The sequence below is a fragment of the Anguilla anguilla genome, chromosome 2 (genome assembly GCF_013347855.1).
Source record: "Anguilla anguilla isolate fAngAng1 chromosome 2, fAngAng1.pri, whole genome shotgun sequence".
Taxonomy (NCBI): Eukaryota; Metazoa; Chordata; class Actinopteri; order Anguilliformes; family Anguillidae; genus Anguilla; species Anguilla anguilla.
Genome location: NC_049202.1, coordinates 4,867,030 through 4,881,656, shown reverse-complemented (window position 1 = coordinate 4,881,656; position 14,627 = coordinate 4,867,030). Strand labels below are relative to the sequence as shown.

Here is a 14,627-nt window from a genome sequence, read left to right as displayed (position 1 = left end):
TTGTGAAAACAGACATTCCTTTAAAACAAGCATAGTGTGTGTATGTCTGTGCATGGGGGGGGGTGACAATATAGAAACTTTTTAGGGTCATATTCCATTTTCAACAGAGACTTCGCTGACTCTTTCTACAAAACTTTAATCCCATCTAAATTCAAAAAAAAAAAAAAAAAAAGCCACATTTCACAGAATTAGTCGACATCGTTTTCTTTGTTTTATTGTGGATCTCAACATGTAACCATTACAACGGTTGGATGACTAAGTGCATCGTTAGCCTACCTACCACACAGCATTCCCCAGTGTCTTCCGACACAGCCTAGCGGGAGCCGCGGTTTTATTTATTTATTTTCTAGTCGTTACTTTTAAAAGCTTGACAAAATGGAACACACGCACACACACACACACGGTGCTGGTGGGGTGGTGGTGGTGGTGGTGCTGGTGGGGGGTGTGTTTTTATAGACGGGAGGAGGGAGGGTTTCGGGGGGCTGAATCCCGCCGCGTTGGGGGCGGGGTCGCCAGTCACACCCCCAGGAAGGTGAGGGCGGTGTCCCGCTCCTCCACCAGCTCCGCTGCGGTGGCGTCCATCTTGCCGCGGGAGAACTCGTTGATCGGGAGCCCGTCCACGATCTTCCAGGACTTGTTCTGAGCGGGAAGAAGGAGCCATTTTAGGTTCGTATGACCCTACATGCCCCCCCCTCCCCATTCCCCATGGAATGAAATCAGGCCAAAAATGAGAGGATGTTTACGTTGTTTCAGTTCCTCCAGATAGGAGCCTCGGTTAAATTCACATAATGTAACTAAGTTTAACACAGTTAAATTATAATGTAAAAAAATAACAAAACCACCTTTAATAAACCGACCCTTTAAAACCGAACAGACGACCAGCTGTAACTTTACCACATTCAGGGTCAAATCAACCCCGAACCCTGGTAAATTAAACAGTAAAAATGTAACGGTAAATTAACCAGTGTTTTACGGTGCTATCTTTGGGCGCGTTGCGTGGCCGACGGCCGGCACCGATTGGTCCCCGAGCGTGCGCTGCCGTCGCGTGCTTCCTACCTTAATCACCACGGGGAACGAGTAGATGAGGTCATCGGGCACGCCGTAGGAGTTCCCGCTGGAGTACACGCCCATGGAGATGAACTCGCCCTGCGAGGGAGAGAGGAAAGGGTTAAGTCAGGGCGCAGTGCGCTCCTACCCCCCTGCCCGCAGGATCAGTCCAGTGAAGAGCTATGGACACGTGGAGGGATAAGAGGCAGCTCCCTAGTCTGGACCATGTCACATAGCACCTCTGGAAGGGGCCCCAGTTATCTGGGTCATAATGGCCTAAAGACACCACCCTGTCACCCAGTACACCCTGCTCACCCCTGCACACCCAGCTCACCCTGCTCACCCTTCTCACTCTGCACACTCTGCTCACCCCACCCAGCTCACTCTGCTCACCCCAGCACACACCATCCTGCTGACCCTGCACACCCAGCTCACTCTTCTCACCCTGCACACTCTGCTCACCCTTCTCACCCTGCACACCCAGCTCACTCTTCTCACCCTGCACACTCTGCTCACCCTTCTCACCCTGCACACCCAGCTCACTCTTCTCACCCTGCACACTCTGCTCACCCTTCTCACCCTGCACACTCTGCTCACCCCACCCAGCTCACCTCGGAGGTGCCGTTCCAGATGTCCTTCATGTGGTCACAGATGGCCTTGGCGGCAGACATGGCGCTGGACAGCTTCCTGGCTTTGATGACCGCCGCACCGCGCTGCTGCACTGTCTGAGCGAGGAGAGAGAGGGAGACAGAGCCAATCAGATACAGGCTCACTCATACAGGTGCGCTCACTCAGGTAAGCTCACCCAGATACACTCATACATGCTCGCTCCTATAGGTACACTCGTGCATGTACACTTACACAGGTACACACACAGTTAAGATCACCCAGATACACACATACAGGTGTGCTCACTCAGGTAAGCTCACACAGATACACTCATACAGGTGTGCTCACTCAGGTAAGCTCACACAGGTACACACAGATAAACAAATACAGGTAAGCTCTCCCAGGTGAGCTCACACAGGCGTGCTCAACCAGATCTCACAGAAGATCCAAAACAGAGTCAGAGAGGTACTTCCTGTTTGTGTGTAAAAGTCAGGGGAGGTGAAAAGCCAGTCTTGCAATAAGCGCAGCTCACAAAGATAAGAGCCAGTCAATCGTTAACTCCAAACAAGGGGGGATGAGTATTTCACCCCCTCCCCACCTGCACATTATCTCTGCTGTGTCCCTGTGCAGTGGTTTGCAAGGCCCAGGTCACAGTTAATTTTAAAAATCTGATTCACCCTATAGACAATAACACAAAATGGCTGTTAGTTTGGCAGAGCCCACACCAGAGCAAGTATCCTTATCCCACGCAAGGCGGGCACAAAGCGGGCACAAAGCGGGTACCACTTACAGAAATGAAGCTTCCTTTGAGCCAGCCGTCGTCCTTCACGGCGTCGTAGGCGGCCACTTCCTTCCCGTGCTGGGACACCTTGGCGTGGTGCACGTCGGGGTACTGCGTGGAGGAGTGGTTCCCCCAGATGATCACGTTCTTGACGTTGTTGGAGGCGACGCCGCAGCGCATGGCCACCTGGGGTCAGGAGGACAGCAGCAGCAGCAGAGGTCATGCTAGGCTACTCTAAGCAGTGACCTTTCACCTACGACTTTTTCCTGTTTTCCCCCCCCCCGAGTTAGGAAATGCACAATCGTATTCAAGAACTACGTTCATCTCTGAATCCTCTGCTATCAACTGAGGAGGGCCCAGATGAGCACGCACACTAGTTCAAAAACTTTGTCATGTCACCTGCCATTTCTTTTCAAATCGTAGCCAATCAGAGACAAGGGTCAGAGGAAGACACTTCACATAATGCTTGAGCGAGAGCACTGATTCTCAGTATGATTCTCGACAACCTGCTAGCAGATTGCTATAGTACCAATTTAGAAAACACTGGTTGGCCACTAGAGGGCGACGATACTCTTGCTAGCTAATCGAGATGAACACGTTTCATATTTTTTGACTATTTCCCGTGGATTTCTCCACAGTGACCGTCAGTCCGATGGGACTCGGGGTTGGGGGCGGGGACCACGCACCTGTGAGCAGGCCCTGTTGTGGTCCAGACGGGTCAGGCAGGAGAAGTTCTCCTTGGGAATGGAGGGGGCGGACTTGGAGGCGATCAAGCAGTTGGTGTTAGCTGGGTTTCCCACAACCAGGACCTGGAAGAGCCAGAGTTATGTGAGGTCAAGTCCTGACAAAACCCAAATTCCAGACCACACAACTGTCCCGATAAAACAAGTGTAGTCCATAACACGCATTTTTATGAAAGCTGTGTGCTCACAGCCAAAGCGGGGAAAGCATGCTAAAAAGCAAAGAAACCGCCTTCCAAATGTTGAGAACAGCAAAAAAAAAAAAAAAATCTTAAAACAGAAGAACAGAATGTAGAACTAAGCCAGAATTCTCGTTAAAAATAGAAATGAAAAGAAGGAATCACCAGGGCTGCTATATAATTAATTCTTGAATAACTGCCAACGTGACTCTACTGTGTGAAGCTCCTCTGTTCTCAGTGATCTCGTCTAGCTCCTATGATAGAGAAATGAGCCGTTCTGCCATTGAATATGCTGACATATTCAGCACGTATCTAATGAGCGGATTCCTTTCATTCACCCCGACCCTATGACATCATTAGCAGGGACAGCACAGCGGGAATCTGTGCTGTGGGAATATGGATGTACAGACCCCATAATAGACATATAGGCAGCAAGTCGCCATCGCATTAAGGAAAAAATTAAACGCGTTTGTGAAAGCAGAGGAATAATTACTAACAAACAAGACCAGCAGGGGGCTAGCTAGTCAGGCCTGGACAGATTTGTTAACAGCTAATAGTGCTGCAACCTCAGAATTGAGTGGTAAAGCATGCTTGTTAACACAGTCGAAGCTTCTGAAGCTTTCTTGTTAACTGGACATCTATATATAATATATCATCATAAAAAACATATTAGAATTTCGCTGGCTCTATGTTAAAATGGCAGGATAAAAGGACAGAGAACACAGTTAAGCAAGGGTTTCTTTCAACAGAGCCCAGAAGGAACAATCTGTACGGAACACATCTGCTTTAGGGATCTGTGTTTAAAAAAAAAAAAAGTGGAAGTTGCCAAATTTCTGCAACCAAAATTGCACGGCCTCAGTTCAACTTGCATAATTTAAAACACATGCGCAGAAAAATGTTTCGGCTTCCCAAGTTTAATCCACCAAGACCGATGATTCTCACTCGCTCACACACTCCAGAAATTTGAATGTTTGGCAAAACCTACGCTGGCTAAACCTACATTGCAACATAATCAGTTTGGACCCAGAATGTGGTCAAAAGGCTTTATGAACTCTCACCTACAAGCGTGCATCACGCAAATAGCAGCCATTCTTCTATGCTTTGGCTCTGACTTTTCTCACCGCACTGCAGTTTTCAAGTCAGGCTCTCGCACAGAGGTAGACACTTCATGTGTGGCTTCACGGGCAGGCTGGGGGGCACCCATTGGTCAGTTAGGTGTCTTCCAACTGACCAATGGGGTTGGCTGGTACAAGATCAGGCGCGGTCATCCTGGCCAACTGAGACCCTTCTTTCACTGGGCAACACTAGATTCTGCAGAGCTGCTGGCCACCATCACCATGGTCCAGATTCAAAGCCAGACTGCACTAAGAACGGTGTTTTAACAGGACTAACCACCCAGCAGCCCATATCAGGCCTATTAATAATATATTTTTTATGAGCTGTTTCAATCAAGCATTCTACATGCCGATAGAGCTCAGCAGGAAATGATTTTTTTGTTAAATTTTCCTAGCTTATTTGACAGGGAAAACGCACATTAATCACATTTCGGTAAATGTGCCAGTTAGCCAGGAAGGCAAATTTTCATCTGTAGTCCCTGGGCTACATGTTTTTGGCTGTGGGAGGAAACCGGAGCACCCCAAGGGAAACCCACACGAGCACGGGGGGGGGGGGGGGGGGGGGGATTGGGGGGCATGAAAATTTGAAAGCAGGGAGGATCCAGGCCACCCGGGACTCGAACCCAGTGCCTGCTACTTGTGACGCGACAGTGCTAAGCACAGCATCACTGTGCCGCCCATGCCCTCTTCTCAGAAGAAGAAGAACCAAAAAAAATAGAACAAAAAAAAAAGAAGACAGAGTATTTGATGCACACTCTAATGCTTAAAGCCTTTCACTTCAATTAGAAAAAATAAATAAAAAATTAAAAGGTGCACCACAAAGACAAAATAAAATGTTTGTTAAGTTAGAGACAGGGTCATTGTGATCACATCCTGTTTGCACTGAGCCTCCTGTAGGGCTATCCCAGGGAACTCTCTCTCAGGCTCCTCAAAAACTCAGCGCAAGTCACCTTGACGGTCTTCTTGGCGTACTTGTCCAGGGCCTCGCCCTGGGTCTTGAAGATGGCCACGTTGGCCTTGAGCAGGTCCTTCCTCTCCATGCCCTCCTTCCTGGGCATGGAGCCCACCAGGATGGCGGCGTCCAGGTTCTTGAACCCCACCTCCACCTTGTCCGTTGGAATGACCTCTTCAGGATGAGCAGAGGGAGATGCATTTTTTAAAAAAGCCCTTTCCGATTCAATGAAGTTACGTTAAGGAACATGACGTTATGGAATATTGTGTCAACAACAAAATCTCAGTTAACCAGTTAACTCAGGTGCAAGGCACCAAGAGATTCCATGAATAGCAGTGCTTGCAAAAAATTAAAAATAATTTTTTTTTTTTTTTTTTAAAAGAAGTCATTCATTTTTCACTCCCTGATTCAAAAGTAGAATTCTGAATAAATGTTCATGGTTCCACAAAAGTGCTCAGTGTTTTATTTTTAGACACAGTAGTGGATTGAAAATCGAAAAAAATCTTTTTTTTTTTCTCCGGTGATATAGCTAGCCAGAACTCTTATTAATGCCAACAAAACAGCACTGCCATTAGTAAACACACGTTTTAGAAATCTTTCTATAAGTTCAAGGTTGCTGGAAGTAATTCACCGCCCTCCCCTTATCTGAGAGACTGTACTCAATTCATTTCCTTTTCTGATTTTATTTGTCACACCGATTCCACCACTGGCTATTTGGATTAGTTGGTTTTAGCTGGCTGAGTGCAAGGTTACTTGCTTGGGGTGCACACTTTAAAAAAAACAATAAAAAAACTGAGAAGCAAAGTGTGACACGCTCAGATGACGTACAAATAACCTCAGAGCTAAATGTGTCATTCTCTTATTATTTCTGTGGCAAATAATGTTGTGGTGAGGGTCAGCAGGGACCTCTATTTCTCCAAAATAAAAGCCCTCTTAAGCAACACTCCTGATTTACGCTTCACTCCCTCTGTCCACGCTACAGCGCTACCACACTTTTCAAGGTCATGCTGCTGATAAAGAAGGCTTTCGCTATGTTCGCAAAGATGGAGGCGTTAAGTGTTTTCCGTAAGTTATATCCAAGTTACTATAGCTGCTCAACCCACTGCCAAAGATGAACTGAATGGTCATTATTGTATGAAATGAGACAAATTTCTAACCTCACTGATGTCCCTATTTAAGATTTGTGCCCCTCTGCATTGCAGTTTTAATCTTGAAAAGCACATTGATAAATAGCTAAATATAATCAGTAAGTACAGGCATAGCAGGTCAGCCTGAAGATGCTTGACTTTGAACAGCTACAGAGTTCAAGTCAAGGTCTAAAAAGGTCAGTCAATGTTAACCATAAAAAGTCATATATATTTTAGAAACTCACAAATAACACTGCATTTTTTTCCTCTGAAATACTGCTTAGATGACTGATTTGCAGATAATATTCATACTGGTCATCAAAGGTGATAGACCCCTTTATCAGGGTGAACTTCAGTCAAGGTTCAGCCATTCAAGAGGCACCGTTCCTTTCCGGCACACTGCTTTGTTCAGACCAGTGCAGCCACGATTGGCGGAGCTTTGGTTTAGTCGTCCAATCAGAGAGCTCCACTTAGACACACCTCTCCACCCAGCACTGGCGCAAGATAGGGAGTGATGTGGAATTATTCAGTGTGGGCAGAGAAGCAACGGCAGCGCTATTGTTAGAAATATATACCAGGCCGTAAAAGCACAGGCCTCAAACATTACACTCGTAATACGGACGGAGACACATCGAAAAAAAAAACGGCGGTTAAAAATGTGTGTAAAAAAAGAATACGGTATTGAAAGATAATTAAAAAAAAAAAACAACAATGATGCTAAGTCACTCTAGCTTGAACCGGGCCACGTTAAATTCATTTTACAGCTGTTTCCGGTTCAGTGAGCAAAGTTTGCGCCATCTGAGTTCCTGTCGGGCCGAGATGCACTTACCCCTCAGAAGTGGGAGAGCACAGTCCTGCAGCTCCATGACAACACCATCCAGGACCGGCAGCATGGGCGGTATGTCAAGCAGAACGAGGATGATAGGCTACGTGGGGCATAAAAACGCGTAGTGTGAAAAGTCTCACAAATAGCACATAATTAAGGTGGTGCTTTACACCAGGCCGTGTGGGCCTACAAATCATCCACGTTTAAATTAAACACATGCTCGTGCGTGCGTGGATGTGTGTGTCAATGATGCAATATGACAATACTAGACAGTTGCTTGTTTGTCCAGCACAGGGCTGATTTCGTCAACGTCACATTACTTCTTACGTAAACATAAACTGCGCGAATGCACTGATATCAAAAGCTTAACAGCGATGGCCTTAAATTGCAGTGGGAACTGACGGCGAAAAGGGTGAACTTGGAAAACGTCCAAACGCATGTTGCATCTGCGGCAGCCGAGGAAATGACATAACAAGGACGGGCACATTTTTTTTACCTGATCTTTGCCGAAGACATCCCCCTTAGCAATGCTGTACAGAAGAGAATAGGCAATCTGTCCGGCGGCCCCGGTCACGAGAACTTTAATTGGGTCAGACTGAAAAATAGACGGAACTTACATCAGCACTAACACAAAGAATAGCTTTCCTTCTATATTTTACAAAAGAACGACATCAGAAATACAGATAGACAGATCTTGCTAAATATAAAATTGGACAACAATAAAGCAACTAGCTGTACCGAGCTACGTGGCTTGCCAAAGCATACATATTAGCCATGTTCAAACACGGAGCTGGTGGAATTGGAGCTGCACCATGGATTGTATTATTGATCTCTTGCTGGCTGGGCCTATGTGACCATTAATTCTCAGCATGACACAAATTATCTTGCCGCCGACACTAGCCGTGCTGTAATCGCACGAAAATCCTGTTCTCATTAAGCACAGTAATTCATATTTTTATTGAATGATGACAGAATGAATAGAGCGCTTTTATCACGCAGAGGTTATTCAGACCATCGTATATATTATGCATAGCGTGATGTAATTAGCAAGCAAACGTTCGCCAGAGTAACTAGCAAATTATGATCTACTAGTTCGATCATTTACACTAGTCTACCGTTCAGTTAGTTAGCTTGCAAGACCGATCTGATGCTGGTTATCTAGTTCGCTAGAATGGAACGTTGAGCTACGCATAATTTAAAAAAAATTCGAAATGGTGCGATGTACCATATAAACGCAAAAAAATGCAAGAAAGAACAAATGAATGTATAACGTAATCGCTCACCATCTTGTATTATTCTCGATCTGGTACAACGGCTCTCCCACTTCGCATTCAAGTTAACTGGAGGGTCACCTTTATTCTTGTACAGATATGGTCATAGGGGCGAAGGCAAATAATTCCAGTACTAGGCTGGGAAATGTAGTTAAATTGTAAGGCAGTTTGAACTAGGAACAACAGTATCTGATGTACAGAAACACAATACCCACGATGCACTGCTACATTGTGAACCCACTCGCCTCTCTGTAGACCCACCCACTTCCTATTTTGGTAAATATTTAAAAAAGCTACGAATATGTTTTTCCATACCGCCACTCGGCGCTTAGACCTCTGATTGGCTGACATGCCCGCACAGACTATTTTAATCAATCAGCGTTAAATGCGTTGAGTTTTTATGAAAAAATTAAGATTTTAATGGCGCCGCTTATGCAAACTCTTTCATAGAAATGTATCAAATCTAATGTATTTTACACGTAATGCAACCGCACATTACTGTGATTCCAGTTAATTCGCACAGCTGCAATAGTTTATGAAAAAACAAACCGTGTTAAAATGGGCGTGTAATCTGAAAGTTAACGTTAGTAGAATCCTATAATAAACGAACAATGGATTGTTGCAGTAACTAACGTTCGGAAACAGCCCAACCCGGAAGCGATTGAAATAAGGTTATTTTTGTAAATGTGGCATAGTTGTCTTCCATAGCTACTGAATGAGTCGAACACAGTACGACTCATTCTTTATTATTTATTTATTATTGTTTATTTATTATTAGCGTACTTGTTTAATGTTAAACAATTGAAATTATTTGATGACGAGATTATGGTGCTGAGATGGCTTTTAAAGTTGACACGTATTTCACGACGGATAAGAGTTTTAAATTGTTTTGCTTAGAGCCCTTAGACATTATTTGCCCTCTATCCTCTGTAGGGCTCACTGTACAACCGAAAAGGAATTCTATCAAATACTGAACCAATTGTTTGTTAACAGAACAGGAGTACATCTTTTGGTTTGAATGAAATTACCTGATATTACATTACATTACATTTTACATTACATTTTATGCAAAGTCACATACAAGAAGTACAATAAGCGAAAGTCAATTACAAAACACAGGTCCGATGAGGCACAATACTCATTATGTAACAGTTATTCATAGCCATCGACAACAGTAATTCCAGTGCACGCAGTAAGCACAGACGGGGAATTCGTTCCACCACTGGGGAGCCAGGGTGGAGAAGCTCCACAGTAGGGACGAGTGAGAACCGTTCACACGGATGGCGGGCTGGGGGGGGGGGGGGTGGGGGGTGGGGGGGGGGGGTGCGAGTCGCGAGTCGCGAGTCGCCCTGCTGCTGCAGAGAGTCGCCTGGACATCCGATTAATGTCAGTGGCACACCGGACTCACACATTCTCGCAGGTGTGAGTATGTGCACAGGTATATGCACACCTGAGCGAAGGGAAGTAAAGTTGATTCGTCCATCGGTGGACACTTTTGTGCTCGCTGTGCAGTCGGGGTTTTGTATAAAGAGTACACGCCACAGACACCCGCTGCAGCTGTGCCACCATGCCTTAGCCCAGGGGATTAGCCAGGAATTCTGGGCCCCCCTGATAGAATAACACAATGGGGCGCCTTAGGGGGCGCAAAGCATATTGCTAAATAATTTTTACCCCCCCCCCCCCCTTAAGCTTTGGGCCCCTACAGTTATTATCACCTTTCTCCCTACTTGCGACAGTGCGGCCTTAGCCTTCTGCTAGCTGGTCAGGGCCAAATGGAACTGGGCTTGGATAGTGTTAGAGACCTCCTTTGAAAAACCAGGTTACTGCAGCAGTATGTGCTGGTGGACGTTCTTCTCTTTTTGGGCCAAGTTCAGAACAAATGCCCCGTGGCTATGCTGGGGATGCTAGGAGGCAGGAGGGGCTGTGATTTTCACGGGGAGGCTGTCCATTTGAAGTCCTGACACGATGTTGTCTTTAGAAAAATATATATATATTATTTTTTTGGCAGTTTATGGCTCCGCAGCAGTGACTTTTCTGTCCTGTTTCCTGGTCTGCTGGACTCAGTCTGTCCAGCAGACTGAAACTCAGCCTCACGTGTCAAGTTGACAAATAAGTCCCTCTCTGTCTCATGGCCAGAGCCGGTGTGTGGGGTGTGCTCCGGCCTAGGCGGAGCTCAGGATCAACACCGAAAAGTGCTTTGGGGTCCCCGGAGGGAGGACGAAAAGTGCTACACAAAATGGTACTCCTTTTAGATCCAGGCGATCCCCTTCCTTTAAGTTCTCGTATATACCTGTGCACCTGCTCAGTTGTTTACATGCCTGTATCCCACCTGTGTGGTGTGCTTGGTTCTCATTATATTTACACTGCATTCATTCAGCAAACGCACTTAATCCAGAGAGGCTCAGAATGAAATACAACATAGGTGCATTCACCTGAATTAATATGAAGAAATATTGCCAGACTTGGCTAAAAATATATTCCCGGACCGGGAAGGCGAGCGTCCTTTGGCATATAAGTGTTAGTCACCGTGTTCGTGGTGATGGCATTTCAGAGTGTGCATGCCTCTAAGTGCATCTGATCATCTGATACCGCATCTGTCTGGAAGCCTATGAGTCTGAATGAACATACACACTCACACACACCTACACATGCGCACATACACACACACACCTACACACTCACACACACACACACACACACACACACACACACACTCACACACACCTACACATGCGCACATACACACACACACACCTACACACTCACACACACAAAAACACACTCACACACACCTACACACGCGCACACAAACACACACCCATACCTACACTCATATACACACACGAAAGCACGTACGCACACCACACACACACACGCACATACACCCACACACCTACACACACACACACACACACACACACAGTAAAATGTTCTGTGTTAAATAAACTCCGATGGAGTGCATTCCATTCTCACTGAGTCCATGGGATCCATACTGGACTCATATAAGCTCAGCTAGAGTTGAACTGACATTTTAGCAGTTTACTGTGCATATCCTGGGAGGTCACTCCCTGGTGCTGGAAGCTCCCAAGGGTTTTTTTGCACCCTGTTTCCTGCATGCACATGCAGAGTTATAATTAGCATTAGGCACAGCCGTGTGCAGTGCACTCCCACTCGTAACAAGATCACAATTAGTTAATAATTTAAGCATTTCAGTGCAAGCATATTTGTCACATTGGTCGAATACAGTTACTTGGTATTGCTTCATGTTTTTTCCCCCCATGTAAAATGTACTTATTATTGAATGTGTCGAGAACAAGTTATTTAACTTGGGGGTGGGGGGCGCAGGATGGTAGCACAGATGACTGAACCACACAGGGAGGGGTACATTTGCATCTACCACAGCATTGGATTGTACGGAAACGCACTCTAGTTTGTCCCAGTTCACACTTGGGTGTCTCCAGTAATGGTACCTGGGGGCCAGATTTAAGGTATTTAAGGTTCAAAGGCACTGGGATATCTGTGACTGGAGCTCTCCATGGTGCTGCTCTGCATTGCCCACCCCCCCTGCTTTTCTTAAACCTGGTGTGCCAGCAAGAGACAGATAGAGAGAAATAACTGAAGCTTCACGCGGCTTTTTCTCCAGGGCAACTACTTCAGCATACATATCATCGTTAATGATTAATACCGATGGCAATACCCTTAGAAATATGCCCAGGAAGATAAACGGACAAACGGCGAAATGCCATTTTTATTTTATTTTATTATCTTTAAAATAACATTGGCTGCGGGATTATGCCAATTTTGCGCTACACACTACGGTTTTTAGAAGTCTGTTTTCTTGAGGGTGGGGGAAGTGTGGGCGTGGGAGTGGGAGCAACATATTTAGTGTTCCAGTGCGGATCTATGTGTCCTCGCAAGACCCCTGTAGATGTTGATATTATCAAGGAGACGCGTCTTACCTGCGACGACACCGCCCTCACCACCAGATACATCGCTGTCAGTAGCGTCAACATCTCGAGTCCTCTTCCCTTGTCCCTCGCGTATGTCCGTCCGTCTTCCCCAATCACCGACCAGCTGGATCAAAGTCAAAGGAGAGCGCGAGAGCTGCGACCGGTGCGATTGTGAATAGGTTTGCACCAGAAAGCGATGCCAGCACCGCTCTTCAGTGACGGACGCTCACTCACTCACTCACACTATATCGTCCCCCACGCTCAAACAGCAGACTAAGTCCATTAATGAGCTTCAGGAGACCGAAATAGAGGTGCTGCCTGTAATCTTTTGCCCCTTTTCTGACAGTGATCTATGCTGAAACAGTATTGCAGTTGCGGCTTTGAGGGTGACGTCACTGATATTTAGCTTCGCAGCGAGAGACTGCAGTCAGGTTAAAAGATACGGGCGTTTCATTAGCCAGTCCCCCGTGACTCTGATGCGCGCGGACCACGTTCGAACGAAAGTCGTTGTAATGAGTATAATGTACCTGTCAACTTTTGAACTCTGACATGGGTGAGCGTGGAGATGGAAAACAACAGACATACAGCCCTGAAACTACATAGGCTACATATTACATTATGTTGTTTACTCTGATGTTTGGGTTCAGTTCTTTTAAAACGTACAGATAAATGATCAAGTGAATAATGACGACGTGCTACTGAAAATGGCCAGCCAGTTATAAATAGAATGTAAGTTACTCGTAACCTCTCCCCATTATCGTGAAATATTTTAGTATAGTATAAATATTTTTTGCTGCACGCATTAGCAAGAATATAACATTATTTAATGTAACCCAATGTTCTTGCTGTAATGAAATGAAATTTATGTAATGAAATTACATAAAGTAAAATGTACTATATAAAGATAATGCTGGCATATCAAACACAAGCCATTTATCTACTTTCCCTACTTGAAACTCCATCACTGGTGATTCTACAATCATATCTATGGAAAATGTGTGAAATGAACATCAAAATAGTTTCTTACTGAAAAAATAAATCAATAATAATAATGAATTAGACATTGTATTAAATATACCATAGCTTGGTGAAAGAATATAAACTACAATGTTTCTTTTTAATACCGGTTACTGCACCTCTTTAAACATCCTGCATTGCCAAAACAGTTGCCAGTGCTAGGTGGTCTGGGGGGGGGGGGGGGGGACTGTGTGCATTACCATAATTTGTTTCTTTTGCTGAGGTAAATTACACTCCGTGAAGATGAAGGAGTTTGAATTGAGTTTTCTCGCCGATGATATTACGATGTTCCCTCAAACTGGAACTGTTTGTTTTGCCACCAGCTCCTGGCTCCCAGTGTTGTGTGGTGCCCACAGACGTGTGGAACACTGCGTTTGTGTGCACTCTGTGCACATTCAGTTATGCGTTTCTGATGTGTGGCACGCAGCATTTTTGAACGTGCGTTTGTAACGAGTTTAAGATTTAGAGCTGGGACCTGAACTCCAGGCCTCTCAATCCATTTATTAAATATGCTAAAAAAAAAAAAAGTGTGAACCTTTTAATGGTGTGGTTTTGTAATGTCCATGTGGTGTTGGTGACCAGGCATTGATTTGTGTTGATACACACTTGGATTATGTATAATATGCACATACATGACGTCTTCATTTGTGCACATGAGGTATATTAATTGTGAAAACATGTAGGGCATGCTATTTTTGACCTACATGTAGATATGCTAGGAAATTATGGCAAATAATACAATGCTTGTAATTACTGTCCAAAAGTCAGTTTTCATACTGAAATTGCCAACTTCACTCCATGGGTAAGATTCTTATTCTGTATTGCCTGTCAGAGGCCAGGTTGTACATCAGATTCACTTTTTATAACATCTTTTTGACTCCATCTGGCTGTTTTCACTCCATGCCGCTGATGTGTTCACACCTAGCGCTCTTCAAGCTATTCTCAGATACAGAGGTGATTGCCAAGGACAAGGGTGTGAAAATGTGCACTTCCACGTATGGCCAGCAGGTGCC

The 14,627-nt window shown here is 45.2% G+C and overlaps 1 protein-coding gene across 2 annotated transcripts; it reads right to left on the bottom strand.

The window, feature by feature from the left end:
* Positions 1-188: 188 nt before the first annotated feature.
* Positions 189-12,839, bottom strand: LOC118221616 (malate dehydrogenase, cytoplasmic-like). Of its 2 annotated transcripts, none has more exons than XM_035406843.1 (9): positions 12,607-12,839; positions 7,873-7,971; positions 7,380-7,476; positions 5,422-5,597; positions 3,124-3,246; positions 2,447-2,623; positions 1,659-1,772; positions 1,057-1,146; positions 189-639 (listed from the first exon to the last, which is right to left on the bottom strand). In XM_035406843.1, exons 1-9 carry the CDS (start codon positions 12,658-12,660, stop codon positions 517-519), a joined length of 1,053 nt encoding a protein of 350 aa, XP_035262734.1. In that variant the 5' UTR covers positions 12,661-12,839; the 3' UTR covers positions 189-516. The 2 variants fall into 2 exon arrangements, with proteins under 2 accessions (XP_035262734.1, XP_035262736.1); XM_035406845.1 differs by lacking the exon at positions 12,607-12,839 and adding an exon at positions 8,660-8,815.
* Positions 12,840-14,627: the final 1,788 nt, after the last annotated feature.